This window comes from Alligator mississippiensis, chromosome 5 (genome assembly GCF_030867095.1).
Source record: "Alligator mississippiensis isolate rAllMis1 chromosome 5, rAllMis1, whole genome shotgun sequence".
Classification (NCBI taxonomy): domain Eukaryota; kingdom Metazoa; phylum Chordata; order Crocodylia; family Alligatoridae; genus Alligator; species Alligator mississippiensis.
This window is the reverse complement of record NC_081828.1, coordinates 38,655,411-38,673,856: the sequence shown is the minus strand read 5'-3', so window position 1 is coordinate 38,673,856 and position 18,446 is coordinate 38,655,411. Positions and strand designations below refer to the sequence as shown.

Here is an 18,446-nt window from a genome sequence, read left to right as displayed (position 1 = left end):
TGACCCACCCCAGAGTCAGCTGCATCTGCCCCAACCTTATCTTGGGGCAGGGCAAGCAAGGCCTTAATTTGAATCAATATGAAACAGCCCAATGCAATTAGGAAATACTCACATCGACAAGCATGGGTAACATCCCGGAGGCAGAAATCTGTCAGAAAGCACCAGCCCTGAGCATATTTTTCATGGGACTTTATTTTTTTAAAGAGAGATTCCAGTAAAAATTCATGCATTTGGGGGGGAAGGGATCTTTTTTTTTTTTTTTTTTGCCATCATTTTTCATACTCAACTCCATAATATTCTCCCATTTAAATCACCAAGGACGCAACAGAGGAGGCTTGTTGTGTGTGTGTCTGTGTGTGTATCTGCGTGTAATTTTGTTGTTGCCGCTGCTGTTCTTGGTTCTTTTTTTATTCTTTGTTTTTAACCTATGTCTCTTTCATATGAAACACACCGGAAACAGGTACTTTGATGGGAGGACAACATTTTTGCTGCTGCTTTTTTTGTTTGTTTTTCAGACATATTTTGAGGGGGGGGTTGTCCTTTTGTTGTTTTTTTTTCTCAAAAATTCTCATTTCCTTTGAAGTCCATTTTTCCATCTTGTCACCATGAAAACCAGAAGAACAGAAAAGAAAAACCAGCTTATCTCCATCATGTTCTGTTTCCTCCCCTCTCCCCCACCCCCCGCCAACTGCCCTGTGTGAACTGAACAAACTCCCGAATGGTTTGTGGGGCAGGGGATAGGGAAAGAGGAAATAAATAAATAGATAAATAATCCCAAGTTCAAACCACTCCATCAAAGGCAGGAAAGGAGGGTGGGGCAGGGGCACACATTTTCCATGGGGTTTGGGGAGTGTGAGCATTAGGGAGAAAGAAGCGTCATTCATGGCTGATCCCTGGTCTGATTGGTCAATTCAGTCCTTGTAAAGTCCACGGACAAAGTCTTTGGAGGTTGTAACCATCAGTCCTGCTCCATCCCAGCCTGGTCTCAGCTGGAGACTCCCAGATGCTGGGCACCACCACAAGGGTAAACCGCAAGGTGATAACAACAAACTTGCAACCCTCTGGACCCTGGAGAGCCCCTCTCTCTTCATTCCCCCACTCTCTTCATTCCCCCACTACCCCTTCCAGAACCAGCAAACATCCTTCCCCATCCTGCTCCCAAGACTCATGCATATGTCAAAAACAGGTTGCGAAACCAGAGAAATGCAAAAATAAATAAATAAATAAATCCAACCCCCTGCCGGAAAAACACGACAGAGCAAAACCCATTATTGACAGAAACAAAAAATAACCGAAGCCCAAGAATCACAACTGATTCACTAGCCTCTTCCATATAGATACATCTATCTATATATAGTTATATATATGTGTGTGTGTGTGTGTGTGTGTGTGTGTCTACATTTGTGTGTGTGTAATTTTTTTTTAAGCTGTCTTGGGGGAGTGGGAGAGGGTTTCCAAAATGTTTCCTAATTATTTGGGAGGAGGTAGGGAGAGGGGGTGGGCAGATTTAAAGAAAAATCTAATGGAATTAATTTATTGCAAAAGGAATGATTTGGAATGGAAACAAGTTTCTGGAGGCCAGCATAAAATAGGAGCATTTCTCAGCTTAGGAAGGGAAGCATTTGTCTCAACAGCTGGGCCACCCCAAAGGCAGCTGCATCTCAGTGCCAGATGAGGGGTCCCTGTATAAAGAGACCCCCAGTGTGTCCCACCCCAGAGGCAGCTGCATCCGCACCAGGTTTTCAACCCCAACTGCTCTGATGCCCAAAGCCTCCTGGAGCAGCATTGGACCTGAGGTGGATGGGGCAGTGGCCTAGGTGTGAAGGGCTACATGTAGCACAGAAGCTGGTCCATATGGCTTGGCAGGACCGTCTCTGCTCCAGTCCATATTTCCTGAAAGGGCTATCATGGTCCATATGGCTGGGGAAGGCTGGTCAGACCATGCCCCATATAGACTGGAAACATGTCCCTTATTCCCTTTGAGGGCTGTACAACCCATACAGCCCAGAGAAAATGCTTCTTTGATGGCCATTTTCACTAATGGCCTGGGAGGCCTCTCTGTCATAGGGCTGTATAGAGCCTGCCTAATGGGGGGAAGCTTGTCACTGCAAGGCTCATGTTTATTACAATGCATGGGGGTACAGTGAATGTTATGGTCTGTAGTGCACAGGAGGACTATTTCTTGCACAGGCTATGTTGCAGGGGGAGCTGTCCCCCACAAGGAGGCTGTGCCATGATGGAACTGTGCATTATATAGTCAATATTCCATGGGAAGGGTGTTGTTTATATGCTCCATATTCCACAGGGGCCTTGTGGGGCCCACCCTGTAGGATGGAGCTGTGCATGAAATGCGTGATCTTACCTAGGACCCGGTCCACGTTGCAGGTAACACAGAGCTGCATGGGGCACTATAGGAGTCTTTGCCGCAGCTCAGAAAAGGGTGTGAATGTTTATGAGACCTGGAGGGAGGGGGGCAGAGCTGGAGCTGAGGGAGGTGCTCACAGGGAGCATTTCTGGCCCTGGTCTAAGTTATCTGGCTTGGAACAGGGCTGGCATGAGGCACTCACCCAATGCTAAGCAACACACTGCCCCAGTCTGCCCTCAGTAGGCCGAATAAGGGGGGGCGGAGGCACAGAATGGGAGTTGCCACTGGTGGAAGGGGCACAGTAAAGGAAAGGAAGACACTACTTTGCACAGCCCCTTCACAACTAAGCCACCATCCCAGAGCCCACCCCTGCATGACATGAGTTAACACGTCTCATCCAGCATTACTGGGGAGACACAAACCCTCTCCCGCTCCCAGAGAAGCTTTGGACTTCACTCAAAGGAGGGGTGTCATAGGGTGGAAGCTGCCTGAGAAATGGCTGTGCCCAGGAGGCAGGGGAGAGGGGAGAGGGGGGGCACTCCTCTTCCTTCTGCCACCCTTGTGAAAGGTGGCACAGAGGAAGAATCTGCCCCCTAGTGGATCTTGGAGTCATTTCACTCAAGGCTTCTGCATGTCGAGGTATCTCGGGGGTGCTTCTGGGTTGGGGTGAGGCTCCAAAAAAGAGAAGCTAGGCCAGGAAATGGCACCCGGGCCCCTTCCTCCATTCCCAGGGAGCCCCCAGGCACAAATGCTAAGGGGGCAGAGAGGCATGGGGTGAAGGAAGGAGCAGGCAACAAGACAAACCCTCCCCCAGCCAAGAAAAAATTTGGCACATTGAATCTCCTACCCCCACTGGCAAGGGGCACTGGGAGAGAAAGTTTGGCACTGGAGTTTGGCACAAATATGAGCCCTTGGCAGGGTGTGAAGGGAGGGGAGAAGGGGACACACACAGCCCCCTCTCCCAAAATTCCCCCTCCCCCATTTACACACACGTGAATTTGGCACTGGAGCATTTCAGGCCCCCCTGCCCCCTACATCTGGTTCCATCCCGGTCACTGCCCCCTCCCAGATGAGGAGAGGTTTGGGGCTGGGGGGTCGTGACTGGAGACAGAAGGATTCAGATGGGGTCACGGAGGTCATCTGTGGCGGTAACAGGGGAGGGAGAGGAGAAATGACTGCAGCCCCCTGTTATAGCCTAGCCCCCAATGCTGAGACATGACTAGTCCCCCACCCAGACAGGGCCTAGATTTCAAGACTTGGAAAGTTTTCAAATGGCTCCTTCACTGCTCTGGTATTCCCTCCCTCCCCCTTTACCTCCCTCCCCCCCCCCCCCCCCCCCAATTCTTTTGCAATGTTCTCCCTCCCCTCCCAGGGCTCACTCCCTACGCCACCTTTCCCCTGAGATATGAGAATGGGTAGAAGAAACTTCCTGCCAGCAGGAAAAGAGGGACATGGTCGATTCTCCACAGAAAGAGAGAGTGAAAGAACGAAAAATGAGCACTGATGAAAGAAGGCAGGCCAGGAGCCAAGGGCAGAAGCAGAAAGGCAGAAGAAGGAAGAACAAATGAAGGAAAGAGGAAGTGGGGCTGGAAAGACGCCTGAAGAGATGCTCTATTGGCTAATGACCTCCTGTGCCACCCTTGCTGTGGCTCATCATGGCAGCCACATCCCTGTGCCCACATCCCCACCCCACCCCCCAGCCTCCCTGCCGCATTCCCTACACCGGCGTGGTCTTCCTGTTGAGCGTGTTGGTGTTGGAGGAGGCATCCTTCCCCAGGGTGCCAGTGGCGCCAGCCACACCAGGACCTGTCACCGTCACCGTCACGCCGGGGTCCTTGGGGAAGGTGTTGTGGAGCTGAAGGAACCCACTGCCAGCCCCACTGGCCCCTGCAGAAGCTTCCCTCTCGCCTCCATAGAGGCTGCTCACGTTGGCCTTGGATGGGTCCCGCGAGAGCGTGTACATGGAGATGTCGGTGGAGGGGAAGCCCTTAAGGCCCACAGGCGAGGTGTCCCGCGACTGTGATGGCTCAGTGGAGCGAGAGCTGGAGCGGGAACGGCGGCGGTAGCGGAAGCGGTAGCTGGGCAGGCGCAAGATGGCCGCCGAGGAGGAGGAGGATGGGTTCTTCAGCAGCTCGGTCCGGCTCTTGCAGTGGGCCTCACGGTTCTTCTCAATGTAGATGTTGACAGCCAGAACGCCGATCATCTCAGCCAGGATGAAGGACAGGCCTCCAAAGTAGAAGGACCAGCCATAGGAGTAGTGGCTCTTCTTATCCTCATCACGCTTTGTGCCTGGGTCACCAGCGTTGGCCGAGATGTACACTATCACCCCGATGATGTTGCTGAGGCCTAGGGAGGGGGGTAGTAGAGGGGATGGAGTGGAGAGAGTGGGGCAGGGATGGAGTTTGGGGGAGTTTTGGGGTGGGAGTGGGGGCAGGGAGGTGAGACAGAATAAGAGGGGCAGAGAAGGGTTTTGGGGAGAGGGAATAAGAGGGGTGATGGGGCAGAGATTTGGAAGGCAGTTGTAGGGGTTGGAAATGGGAGGGAGGAGAAGGAAGGAGCAGAAAGACCCATTAGGGAGTCCACTCCATGGCTTCCTTCCCCTAGACCCTAGTAGTCCCTGTCACCAGCAAGGAGCAATGCCTTCCTTGATCCCATCCCAGCCCCTCGACAGCCATGTTCCAGGGCAGCAGTGGCAAAGGTACCCTGTGCCAGTGGATGGGGAGAGAGCCAGTGCCCCAGCCCGTCACATGTAAGCCTCATCCATTCACTCACACTGGCCCACTTTCCTGCTAGGAGAGCAACAGGTCAAGTTCAGTCCACTCAAGACATGGATGGGACAGGGTCTAAGAAACCCCAAAGCCATGCCCCACCAACTTGTACCACCCCCCGCCCCAGTGGACACCACATAGCCCATGGCGAGGCCCATGCCTTGGGCCAGGTTCCTATGCCAGACCATGCTGTTGCAATGACCTCTGCTGGTTTGGGTGGATGTGTGAGGCTTGTGGCAGACTGACCCCACTCACCTGCTGCAACAAACAGGATCCCAGCCCCGAGGATGATGTTGCGCTTGGACTTGTAGACACGACTGGCAGCCACGCAGAACCCTCCCAGCAGCAGCAGGATGGCACTGAGGATGGGGAAGATGCTGGAGGCACGAACCACACCTGCCAGGGAAGGAGAGACACGTCACTGTCAACGGAAGAATCCACTGTGCTGACCACTCAGCCAAAAGGAGTTGGTGGCACTCTAGGGACAGTAGCCAATCAGAATTCAGAAGTTTTAACTCATGGAGTTCTATGGTTGATCATACTCCAAGATTTCCTGGTTTTTCTAAGGCCTGTTGCCAATCAGAATGCAAGGGATACAGGTCAATGGCCACTCAGAATATAAGGTTTCTGGCTCTCTGAGGCCAATGGCCAATCAGAATTCAAGGCTCTCCAGCATCCTAAAGCCAAAGGTTATTCAGTGTTTAGACTGCACAGGCAACCAGAAGGCAGTAGCTAGTCTGAATACAGGATTAATTTGATTCACTGAGACAGTGGCCTATCAGAATCCAGGTATTCCTACATCTGTGAATTACAGCACCAGCCAGAATCCAACATTTCTCAGCTTTCAAAAGCTCTTATTAGTATAGCAGCCAAGTGCTCTCAAGCTAACAGCCAATGAAAATCAGAGTTTCCTATGCTCTGAGGCATAGGAAAAATCCAGAGTTTCCCAGCACACAAAGGCCAACAGCCAATAAGAATCTGGGATTTTTGACAGCCTTTGGGCAAAAGTCAATTACTACACACGGTATCCGCACTACCTGCAACCAACAGCCAGATTCAATGACTTCCCAGTGCCCTGAGACTAAAAACCAACAAAAGACCAAGATTGCTCAAGCCACTCAACCAATCAACCTATTAGCAATCAGGATCACTCAAAGCTCTGAACCCAGCATATACCCACATTCCAGATCTGCCTGTGCCCTGGGATCACAGCCCATCAAAATCCACTGTTTCCCCAACTTCCAAAGCTCCCAGCCAATCAGAACTCAAGATGCCCCACCACTCAGAGACCAGAGTCTAGATCAGTAGCACTGTGAGGCTAACAGTAATCACATCCATGGATCTCCCAAGGTTCTTACAACTACAGCCAATCAGAATCTAGGATCTCTCAGTATTCTGATGCTACCAGCCTATCAGTACTAGGATTGTTCACTATTCTCAAACCCACCAACCAATCAGCAACCAGAACCACTTGGCATTTTAAAGCTATCAGCCATTGAGAACGCAGGATTTCCCAGAGCCCTCATGTCACAGAAGGATTTCTGACCATCCAAGGTAATCTGAAAGAGAGACAGAGCAAACTGAGTGGCTAGGAGCTGGTGGAAAGTTCCATTATAACAACTCAGACGGGAGGGGAAGCATATTTCTTGCTTCCGAAATTTTTTTTAAACATAATACAATCATTTAAAACATAATTCCCTAAAGTGAGCTGCAGAACGTTTGCTGGGGAACAGGGATATGTTATGGGGTTGTTCAAGTGGCAGTGGCAGCATGGGAGTTAGGTGAGCCTGGGAGTTAGGGGCACAACCTCTGAATCAGAAATTTCTAGACCAGTGGTTTTCAACCTGTGGTCCATGGACCCCTGGGGGTCCATAGACTATATCTAATTGGGCCTGTAAAAGAGTATTATGATCAATCAAAAGTACATGAATACCCGCACTTATAATTCAAAGGGGTCCACACCACCATTCTATATTTTTTAGGGGTCCCCAAATGAAAAAAGGTTGAAAACCACTGTCCTAGACCTTAAACACTTGAGGCTGCAAGTGAGAAAGGAATAGCAGAAAAAGCCCTGGTCATGTCCTCTTCACTCTGTTTCAGCATCCACTCTCTGCCCCTGTGTGACACAGAATCTTGGGCAAGATGGACCTACAGTAAATGGCAGTTCTTAGGATCTTATGTTCAAAGGAATGCTGTCACAAGTCAGGAGAGGCCAGAGTTAAAGCTGTCTACATCACTCTAAGTTAAAAGCAGAGTGCCATGTTGTTCTTTGGGAAATGGTCTGAGCCCTAAAGTGATCTGGGCTCCACATTCCCCAAGGACTGCTTCCTCTCCTTATGTTCCATTGTGATCCCTAAGGTCAGGCCAGAACAACCAAGTACAGGTTCTATCTGTGCACCATGTTCATTTGGCTAAAACACGTGGGAAGTTATTCCCTGTAGTCGCTTTGTAGCTCTGAAATTTGCCCCCTGCTCCCTTCCTCTTGAGGCCCATCAGAGCCTGAGCTTGGACATGTTTTGGAAGCACTGCAAGACCTTTTTGTTTGGGCTGGTGTTTCACAGGAGAGATGAAGTTTGTGGGAGTTGTTTGAAGCATCAAGGAGTTGGTTTATTACTTTTTACTTCATTTATCTTATTTTCTTTTCTTTAAACATTTTATCCAGTTTTATAATTTATGTGTTTTAATTATATGCTGTCCTGAGCCTTTTTTGGTGGGGGGAGGACCAAAAATCCAATAAATAAAGAGAGAAAAATCTTGTTTGATGAGGTATATGGGAAGGAAACAGGGCTGGGAGTTACTGGGTTAATAGCAGTCTCCCAAACCAAAATAAAATAACATAAAGAAGCAATACTACAGAAGAGCAATGACTTCATGTTTATTCTTTCAGATAGAGAGATAAGGATACATCCATCTATCCCTACACATACCTCCATCTGTCCTTCTGGTACATACCCATCCTTCCTTCCTGCACCCATCCATCCATCCATCCATCCATCCATCCAACCATCCTAACATGACCCTCTCTGTCTGTTCTCATATATATCCAGCCAGCCAGCCCATCCCCACATCTATCTAGCTAGACACGCATCCATTCATTCATCCATCCATACTAATTGTAAATGCATTTATACTGGGGTTTTCTTTTTTATTTAACTCACCAGCAGTTGTGTGTCAGCTTATTAGCTCTGATTTTTTTAAGTCACAATTAAGTGCATTAATAAGCATGTAATTAACCTTCTGAACATGGGAGCGAGTGAAAAACTAGGTATTGGACCATGGTTGTGCCTATAAAGAGCCTTTGCCAATAGCTCTTACATGTGTGAAATGCCCCCAACTCGCCCTGGGGGGGCAGGGATACTGTCTCTGAAACATAGTTATTATCATCCAGATGAGAACGTTGTTATTACTGTCTAGAATTCATTTGTGACTAGAGGTGCTATTTAGTCAGGTACTGCCCAGACCAAATTGCCGAGATTAAAACCCTGTCCCACTACTCACTGCCTAGCCAAGGCCCCCATTGTTCTGGATGTTGCCCAGATACATGGTATGAGTCAGTCTTTGAAGCAAACAGCCAACTGATCCCAACAGAGAGAAATGAAGTAGTAGTATTACCATCTCCCTATATGTGGATCTGGGGTCAAACTTGTGTCTCCTGACACTTTAACACTTCCTTTTGCTAGTCCAAGCCTCCCTGTCCCATTCTTTGCCTTGTACTTGTGGAAAAGGAATTCCGTAGGCTGAGAGGGTATTTTTCAAGGAAAACACAGTTCTGCCTCTGACCCCTTAACTCCCCCATCCCCAAATCTAACTATTGGCCCAGCCAACCCAGGCCAGAGACAGCTATTCTAGTAGCTAAGAATATGCAACCTTCAGCCACATCACAATGGATTTTCATAGGGAGAGGGAAGGGGAAAAGAACTAGACTTGCCTGAAGGCAATTTCCCTGCCAAATATCAGCTCTGGAGTCCTAGATGGCTCCAGCTCCAGTGAGGCTTAAAAAAAAGAAAAAAACCCCAATATTGCAACAAATTTTTCTCCGTTCCAGGGAAAGCATCTCCAAACTTCACCAGGGCCCTGCCTGGCGTTTCAAAGCCAGAAGACCAAAGCCCAGCCAGGGGTCTTCAGCCACTAGCTCAGAAGAATCAGAGCAATAAAAACACCACCACAACAGGGAGGTGAAGAGTTCAAGCAACTCTAGGAAGAGCTAGGTAGAGACTGGGATAAAATCCACATTTCTGATACAAAATACAACTCCATGCCCATTAACTGGCAGTGGATTGCAATGATGCAGCGAGAGCTGAAAGCCAAAAACGCCTGACTGCATTCTCTCTGATATAGCCCAGCCCTGAGGCCCTCAGCAGGGAGACATAACTGCATCCCTTCTGCTATAGATCAGTTCCTGGGCCCCCCAATGCTGGGAGCAGAGCCTGGCCCAGTTCTGTCCTCTGGTCATGAGCACATTGGCAAGCTGTGGCACTGAGTCAGCTTGCTGTGGCAGCGCGGTCGGTACGTACGTAGGAGGTACTCTGCACTGTCATGATCATAATCCGTGTCTTCTGGGAAGTGATTAATTTTCAGGCACACTCCCCTCTTCAGACCTGAAATGGAGATAGAGAAAACCAGAGTCACACTCCATTCTCCCCAGGTCTCTCTCTCCTGTTGCCCCCCGGAACTCCAGAGCTGTGAGCTTCCCTACAGCAGTGCTCAGTGGGGGAGCCTACTGGTGTGAAGTTCCCAAGAGCAGCACCCAGTCAAGGAATCCAGTGTTGTAAACATCCCAAGACAGTGCCCAGCTGGGGATGTCAATGATATGAGTTTCCCTACAGCTGTGCCCAGCTGAGGGTGTCTAGTGCTATGAGCTTTCACACAGTAGTGCCCTGGTAGGGGTGTTCGATGCTGTGAGCTTCCCCACTTCAGTGCCCAGCTGGGGATTCAGGCTAGATCAGCATGAGGGACCCCCAAATGAACATACCTTCGAGGCAGCATATCCTCCAGAGCCCGGAGTGCGTCAAGCCACCTGGGTCCTTCTTGTCCTTGTGCTGGGTCTCCTCACTGGAGATGTTGGTGGTGTTGCAGATGAAGGCGCGGGCATAGAGCCAGTAATCAGTGCCGATGGCAATGGTCATAAGGCCAAAGGCTGCAAAGGCCCCCACGGTGGTCAGAAGGATCTGGACCCCCTTCTCGCACCACACCATTCTCTCCTCATTCCAGCGCTTCAGGGACTCCAGCTTGGCAGAAGTAATGGGGGGCACGAGCCACAGCAGGAGACAGAGGGGGTTTTCTACAGAGCTGGGATAGAACCCAGGAGTCCTGGCTCCTAGCTCCCCCCTGCTCTAACCTACTAGGCCCTGCTTCTCTCCCAGCTCTGGGGCAGACCCCAGGAGTTCTGGCTCCCAGGTTCCTCCGCTCTGCTAACCACAAGACTTCGCTGCCTGCCCAGAGCTGGGATTCTCTCTTTCTTTCCTTCCTTCGCCCCCTAGCTGGTGTCTCCTTTTTTGTCCTCAGCACCTGCTTCTTAGCTGGGACCTCGGGGGTAGTGACTCATGTGTTACCAGCCCCTGGGGCAATTCCATGGATGGAGACACTCAGCGTGGGCCAGTGTAGTGGCAGAGGACTGGTTTCCCTGCTGTTCTTCTCCAAGCGAGGGTCCTGGGGGAGATGGAGATGGAGAAAGGGAGATGTCAGTCAAAAGGGAAGGCAGGCAATAGCCAGAGCAAATGTATCCCCAGATCATGAGACCAAGCCTAGCCGGGGGACCCGTGCAGGACGCAAAGACACCCCCAGCTATGCAGCTCCCCCACATACATGCAGCCCCGTGCACTTGTCAGACCTCCACAACCTCCCCACATGGCTCCCCTACCACCCTTCAATCCACAGTCCCTGCACACCCGTCACAGAGCCCCTCTTCCATGGAACGCCCAGCAGCCTGCCTCACAGCCTCCCCATAAGCCCCTCAAAAACAGCCCCTTCACAGAAACCCCACTTCACCATGACCCCTGCCCCCCACGAGCCTCCCTCCCACAATTCCCTATAACCTCCTCCCCCCCAGCGTATATACACAGGCCATTTATACAGCTCCCCTTTACAGAGCTGGGGAACAGAGCCCCACCATGCCCCTCTCCTAGAGCCGAGGCCATAGACCCCTCACACAGACTCCTGCAATTTCCCGCGCACCCAAAATCCCTCATACTACCCTCAGTCTCCCTCACACTCAGCCCTCCCAAACACCCTGCCCCCTTGGAAAGGTCCCCCACTGTCCCTCCTGTTCACACACATCTGCCCACCTGCCCCTCATCGAGAACCCCACTCACTCCCCCATAGCCTCCCCATTTCCCTTCTCACACAGCCCCCAGAAACCCTGTGCTACTGCCACGGCTCCCCAACCTGTCCTACCCCTCACCGAGCTTCTCATACAGTCCCACACAGAGTCCCTCTGCCCCACACACAGCCCCCCAAACTGCTCCCACTAGCACCCCTACAGTGCTGCCTCATACATAGCCCCTAGTGGTCCCCCCATGGCCTTCACAACTGCCCCTCCAAGCAGAGTCCCCTGCCACTGCTGCCTCCTGGGCCCCCACAATCTGCCCCCACTGCTCCCTTACAGAGCTCCCCTACACAATGCATTATACAGCCCTGCCCCACCACACACAGCCCAAGAGAACCCCCACTGCCTCCACACAGCTCCCCCACGCACAACCATCCAGTGACTTCCCCACAGACCCCCTCACTGGTTTACCCTCCCCTTAATGTGCCCCTGCCCCAAAGGGAACCAAAAAGGGTCACAGGTGATGCCCCAAATGACTAGAGCTGCCAACTTGGAGGAAGACAAAATGGCAGGGCAGAGTGTGAAGGTGGGTGGGGCGCGCTAGGAGAGGGACAGGAGAGGTGAGATGCCTCGCATTGGGAGAGACCATGGGGAACTACAGGGAATCATTGAGATGTGAGGGAATCAGGGGTCCCCAGGGAGGATGGGAGATTGGGGGTATCAGGACTCCAGGTGGATGTAGTGAATTCAGCCATCATGGCAACAGAGTCATCCAGTGATAGGTAGAGAGGTAGATGGAGTGTATGGGGATGAAGGGATGGATAGATATATAGATGTGATGTATGGTAATGGATAGGCAGGCAGGAAGGGTATATGGATGGATGGATGGATGGATGGATGGATGGATGGATGGATGGATGGACGGACGGACATACATAGATAGCAGCAGAGCAGGGGAATGTACATATATTGAGAGAGAGAAGATGATAGATGGATAAACAGACAGATGCTGCATGGAGGCAGCTAGATACATAGACTGTGGGAGTGGACAGCAAGAGCAGTTCCATTACTTTAAAGTGTGTGTGTTCAGGGGAGGAAGGCAGAGGGAGGGTAGTTTATAGTGGATCAGCTGAATCCAGGCCTGAGTTCAGTCTGTCCTCTTCTGACTGGCAGTAAGCAGAAGCTGAAGTGGAACGCCATAACTGTTTCATCCTTGGGGTACAGCACTGCAGTTTGGCTTCACAGGCCAACGGATAGGAGCAGACAGATGGAATAGGGACACTGCATCAGCTGGCATGCCCTCCCAAGAGCCCCATCCTGCCTCCTGTCCCGTCCCCCCTCACCCCTCAATTTAATATAATGCATTGGTATGTCTGCCCAACTGACCCATGGACCCACTGACCAACAGAAGGAGACAGTGAGTGCAGATCAGAAGGAGGGGTAATGGGCTGGATGGAGACAGACAGACCAGCAAATACAAAAGGGTCCACAAGCCACTGTCCTGGACTCTTAGTGAATCTGACCTTCCCCTACTGGAACTTCCCCTTGCATTTCCCAGCAGTGCCTACCCCACACCTGCTCCTCTCCCTTGGTTGTCCTCCAGGGCCTCTCTCCGCAGGCTGTGGGACATCACCCTCCCTGTTAGAACAACCCCATCTCATTCCCTGGCATTTTGGGCATGTGCGGGGGAAAGAGCCAGGATCTCTGTTCCCTTAGAGACGAGGGATTTTTTTCTTTAATCCATCTGCCGCTCACCAATGCTGCAGCTAGAACGTCTGTGCTCACACGCGTGTGTCACTCGCACAGCTGATAGGCACGATCAATAGCAAGAAGAACTAGTACCCACCCACCATCTGCACAACCACCAACCACAGCCCACAGCTTGAACATCCACACTCACACTGCTGGGTCAGTTGGACATCCACTAACCATGATCCACACAGTTAGACCATGCGTTGACAAGTGTGTGTGTCACTTGTACAGCCATTTTCTGTGATCCATGGCTCGAATATCTATGCACACATGGCTGTGTCACTTGCACAATCATTATCCAGGATCTATGGCTAGAACATCTATGTACAAATACATGTGTCACTTACACAACTGCTAGCTACAATCTTCAGCTACAATGTTCATGTATCCACACATGAATGTTATTTACACAGATGTTAGCCACAATCCGTAGCATGAACGCATAGTGTGTGTCATTAGCATATGTGAGCTGTGAGCTAGAATATCCATGCACACACCTGTGTGCTATTTGCACAACCATTGGCTGTGTCTAGAAAGGCCATGCACATGCATGCATGTGTCATTTGCAGACTCCCAGATACCCAGCACATGTCCAGGATATTTGTGCACTCGCCCCTCTGCTTTGCACAACTCACAACTGTTAGGCACCATTTAGAGCTACAGCTTCTACACATACCTGGGTGTGTCCTTTAAATGACCCCTTGAGCTGAGATGCCTAGCTTGAATGCTGGCACATGCGCGCCATTTGCAGCACAAAATATCAGCCATGTTCCACCATTAAAACATCCATGCATGTGTCACTTACACAACTGCTAGCCACAACCCACAGCTGGAGAAGCCGTGCACACACATGTACATCCCTCACACAACTGCCAGCTCTGAGTCACGCCTAGAACAGGGTGTGAACAACTGCAAACACATACAGCCAGTATCCATGGCAAAAAATGCCAATGTACCTGTATGCGTGTGTCCTTCCATGACTGGAACATGCATGCACATATGTGTGTCCTTTGCACAATAATTACCCATAATCCCTGGCTAGAACACCCACACACACACGCTATTTGTACACCCATTAGCCACAATCCCTTTGCACACATGTACATGTCCTGTACACAACCATTTGCCACAACCCACAGATCAAACAACCTAGTATGCACAGATGTGTCATTTCCAGAAAGAAGCTCCAGCTATAAGAACACCAGTGCACACACACACATGTCATTCACTGCACACTTGTGCATCACACTCCTGCTGGGTCTCCAGCCAGGTCCCTTCAATTTCTCCTGCCTCTTGACTTCCCAAATCATATCAGCCCCAGCTCTCATGCTGAGTCGCATGCTCCTTGGTGTTACAGGTGACTCTGAAAGAAAGCACAAGCATGTGGGAACACACATGCATGCACATGAATGCACATCCAAAGAGCTGCACATGCAAAGAAACATTCCATATACATGGAATATTGTTCACACAACATCAGAACACACACACACACACAAGTGCGCACCCAGAGCATTTTGCACACAAAGAGATACAGACAGGCATGTAGCATCACATAAAGGCTAATGGAGAACAGTATACAAATGCGTACACACACATATGCATCACACACAAACAGAAACACACAAAAAGCCCCAAAGATGCACACGCAGAGCACTGCATTCACAGACACACAAATAATATACATTGTCACATCTACTCAGTGAGAAACACACCCAAAGCTTTACAGAGATGCACATAAATATATAGAAAGTGCCACACAGTCACACGCACACAGCATCCTGCACACACATGCAGAAAAACAGAAGAGTGAATGGACACACACATACACAGCATCACACAGCTTCACCAGAGGCTGGTGCACACACATGCACACACACATAACACCCCACTGACACATGCACAGCTTCATAAAGAGACACACACATATAGGCATGATCACACACCGTGTATCATACAGTAATGCACACACCAAAACACACAGACCATTGCAAAAACACATGCACCCACTCACACACACAGAGCATCCCGCTGGAAAAGCATGCCTGTTACTGAAATCTTGCCTCCTCCTGTATGAATCAATGTCTTCCCAAGCTCTGACTGGTTGTGTGTGGTTCTGTGTCTGTGTGCACGCACACACATGTGCTGGAGGAGGAAGCAATTGCTCCTGCTCCCCAAACCGCAAAGCATCCCCCGCACATGGCCTGGCCCTGCCCCCGCCATGCCCAGCCTGCTTCTGGTGCATTTTTGCACCTTGGCCCTGAGGTTCTATGTCGCCTGTTTCCAACCCTGCCTGCCACCAAACGCCCCTTCCAAGGAGCCAGCTGCACTCATCCGGGACCCAAATGACTCCCCCTTCCCCCCCCCAACCCTCTAAAGCCCACAGCCACCATGCCCCAGCTTGTAAAATAAACCACCCCTTGCTATTCCAAGCAACAATTGCCTCCCAACAAAGATGAGCTTGCTGCCAATCAGCCAGCACTGCACACATCCCCTGGGCAAAACATCCTGGGGGCAGAGCAGGTACAGAGCCAAGGGGCGACCCACGATCTGTTGCATATTTCAGATTCATTTGCTCTTCTCTCCATGAGGGTTCTGAATAAAATAGCTGTCCCTCCATCCGTGCATTCATTCATCCCTCCATCCATCCCACCCCTCCATCTATGCATCCATCTGCCCATCTGTGCACCCATCTCCCTCCATCCACTTCTTTGCCCCTCCATCCATTTAACCCTCCATCCCTCTGCCCATCCATTCATCCCTCCATCCATTCACCCCTCTCCAAAACCTCCAGTCTCTCCCACACAGCTGAAAATCAATGCAAGCTACATGTTGGTTTTGGAAGACCCCCCCTTACACATACACATACCCTTTTGCCCCCACACTTGCCCCCTGCCGAACCCTCCCCACCCCACCCCACCCCACACCCAGAGCCCACAGTCCCCAAGCAGAGGAGTGCCTTACCTCTACCATAAAAAAATCTCCCCAAGTCAAATCAAATGGAGGGGGGGGGCGGATCCTGTGCGGTTAGGCCAGGTGGGGGTCCAGGCCTGACAGTGCCCTGCCATGCAGGTCTTGTGTCCTGGTCTGTGCCCTAGAAGATTCTGTTAAATGGCGTTTCTATGAAGAAGGGTTATTTTGCAGAAAAGGAGTCGCGGGCTCTGAGCATCCTGTTATTATGTCATTGGGAGAAACCACTGGGTGAGTCGGAAAAGTAACGGAGGAGAGGGGAGGGGGGAGCCAAGCAGGGAGAGGGGATGGGGAGTGGGAGGGGTGGGGGAGGGGAAAGGCAATAGAGAAAGGGGGAGGCTATAGGGTAGGAGATGGGGGAAAGAAGAAAGGTGATGAGGAGCAGGGACAGGAAGGGGACAGGTTGGGGAAAATTGGGTGAAGAAAAGGCGTATAGAGGATGGAAAGGGGTATGAGGAGGAGTGGAGGAGGGGATAGATACATACATACATACAGACATACATACATACAAGGGAGGGGGGTGAGGCAGGCAGCCACGTGTGCCTATCTGTGCTGTGTAGTGCACTCTGTGGACAGGGCACTTGCATGTCTCCCATATGTGTGCACATGTGACACACCTGTGCATGCTGCAGATGTCACCCATGTGTGCCATGTGTGTGCAGGATATGGATCATGCTGCCAGTGTGATGGGGAAGAAACCTACTGTACAGGTCAGTGGGTCTCACCACACAAGCATGGCCAGCCTGTCTGGCCATGACTGGGGGCAGACTGAGCTGCTGCATCATAGTAAGGCCAGCCTGGAAATGCTTCCAAAAGCACATGTATGAGGCACAGATGTATAGGGCATGGAAGCAATTCACATGTGCTGCATATGCAAAACAGGCATGTTGCACACATGTAACTTGGACATCTCACAAACAGAGATAATTCCCATGCTGCACACATAGAGCCCCTGCCCAGTAAGCCCCCATGCACACACATCCCATGTGTCACACTTATGGGTGACACAAAAGCTTGGTGCATCAAAACAATGCACACGGGTTGTGCATGCATGGTGCCTACCTGCTGAGTTCATGTCACATATTAAGCACCCATGTAATGTGGGGAAGTGCAATGGGCATGCAGGATACACACATGGTATGTGTACATGCACACAGTGCACAAGCCAGTGGCCATGGGGAGAGTCCTATGGTCCGAGCTTTACAGGATGTCTCAACTAGATTTGCTTCTGGCCTGAGAATCTAGGAAGCTAGGACTCTTATGTAGGTCTGTGTGTTTCCCATGTGCATGGCCTGTGCACATCACATGTGCCTGATTCTGCACTCTAGTGTATGCAACATTGCTCGGTGCATGTTGAGGGGGAGGGTACTCTATGCCTCCCATGTACACCGCTTGTGTATTATTGCACCTGGGCAAAATATGTGCACACCATGTGTTCTGTAGCCAGAGTGGGCACATCATGAAGGCGGTGTGTGCAGGTCAGAAGCATGCATTTTGCCACAGGTTTGGGTGTGTGCATCCTCTGTGCATTGCATGCATCTCTTGCATCCACAGTGTACACACATCTTGCATGTGCATCATGTATGCATGCTCCATATGTGGGTCCCAGGCACATGCACCCTGCATTCTGTGCATGCCTCGCTCCATGCAGCTGCATCTCACCTGTGTGCACATGTGCCATTCATGTATATTCGCTGGACACATTGTGCCTGTGCAGTGCACGTGTGCACAGTGTATGCATTGCACATAGGCATTGCACAGCCATAGCTCCTGTGTGCTGCACTGAGCAATGAGTGTACATCGCATATGCACCATGCAGCAGTGCTTCACTCAGAGGTGTTGTGTGTGAGACCAGGCAGACACATCATGCACGTGCATCACATGTACTGTGCCTGTGCACATATGATTCACACACACAACGCACCAACCTGGGCCCACAAATTCGCACAGCACGCAGGAAATGTGTGGTAATGCCCAGCACTCATGCCCAGCCTAGGACCTGGTACAGGCACAGTGATCCTGTACCCAGCAGTAGCAATCCGCTCACCTCCCCCCGCCTGCTCCCTAGCTTCGGTTGCCATGCCAACAGGAATGCTCAGCGCAGGCTGTGTGCTGTGCGGCACTGTGACAGCACCGCCCCTCCCCCCTCCTCCGACCCCCAATGAGGAGCTCAGGGGGTTGGGGGAAGAAGGCACTCAGCATGGCCAGCTGCCGTTCTAGAGCCACTAATTAGCACCATGGCTTAGAGGACAGCCAGGCCATTCTGGAGTGGTCTCATCCAAAAGCAGCCTCATTCTAGAGCAATGGGCATGGGTGCTTGAGCAGT

At 51.0% G+C, this 18,446-nt stretch overlaps 1 protein-coding gene across 1 annotated transcript; it reads right to left on the bottom strand.

The window, feature by feature from the left end:
- Positions 1 to 3,717: 3,717 nt before the first annotated feature.
- Positions 3,718 to 17,731, bottom strand: LOC102569980 (voltage-dependent calcium channel gamma-8 subunit). Its single transcript, XM_006277632.3, has 5 exons — positions 16,115 to 17,731; positions 10,106 to 10,782; positions 9,648 to 9,731; positions 5,389 to 5,529; positions 3,718 to 4,711 (listed from the first exon to the last, which is right to left on the bottom strand). The coding sequence occupies exons 2-5, from the start codon at positions 10,326 to 10,328 to the stop codon at positions 4,083 to 4,085; spliced, it is 1,077 nt and encodes a 358-aa protein (XP_006277694.1). The 5' UTR covers positions 10,329 to 10,782; positions 16,115 to 17,731; the 3' UTR covers positions 3,718 to 4,082.
- Positions 17,732 to 18,446: the final 715 nt, after the last annotated feature.

Coding starts and splice junctions, on each gene's coding strand:
- LOC102569980 (XM_006277632.3), bottom strand. CDS start 10,328: ATGGTGTGGTGCGAGAAGGGGGTCCAGATCCTTCTGACCACCGTGGGG. Junction 5,530..9,647: donor CAGTGCAGAGTACCTCCTAC/GTACGTACCGAC, acceptor CTTCCCTGGCAG/GTGTGGTTCGTGCCTCCAGC. Junction 4,712..5,388: donor GATCCTGTTTGTTGCAGCAG/GTGAGTGGGGTC, acceptor CCCCCTCCCTAG/GCCTCAGCAACATCATCGGG.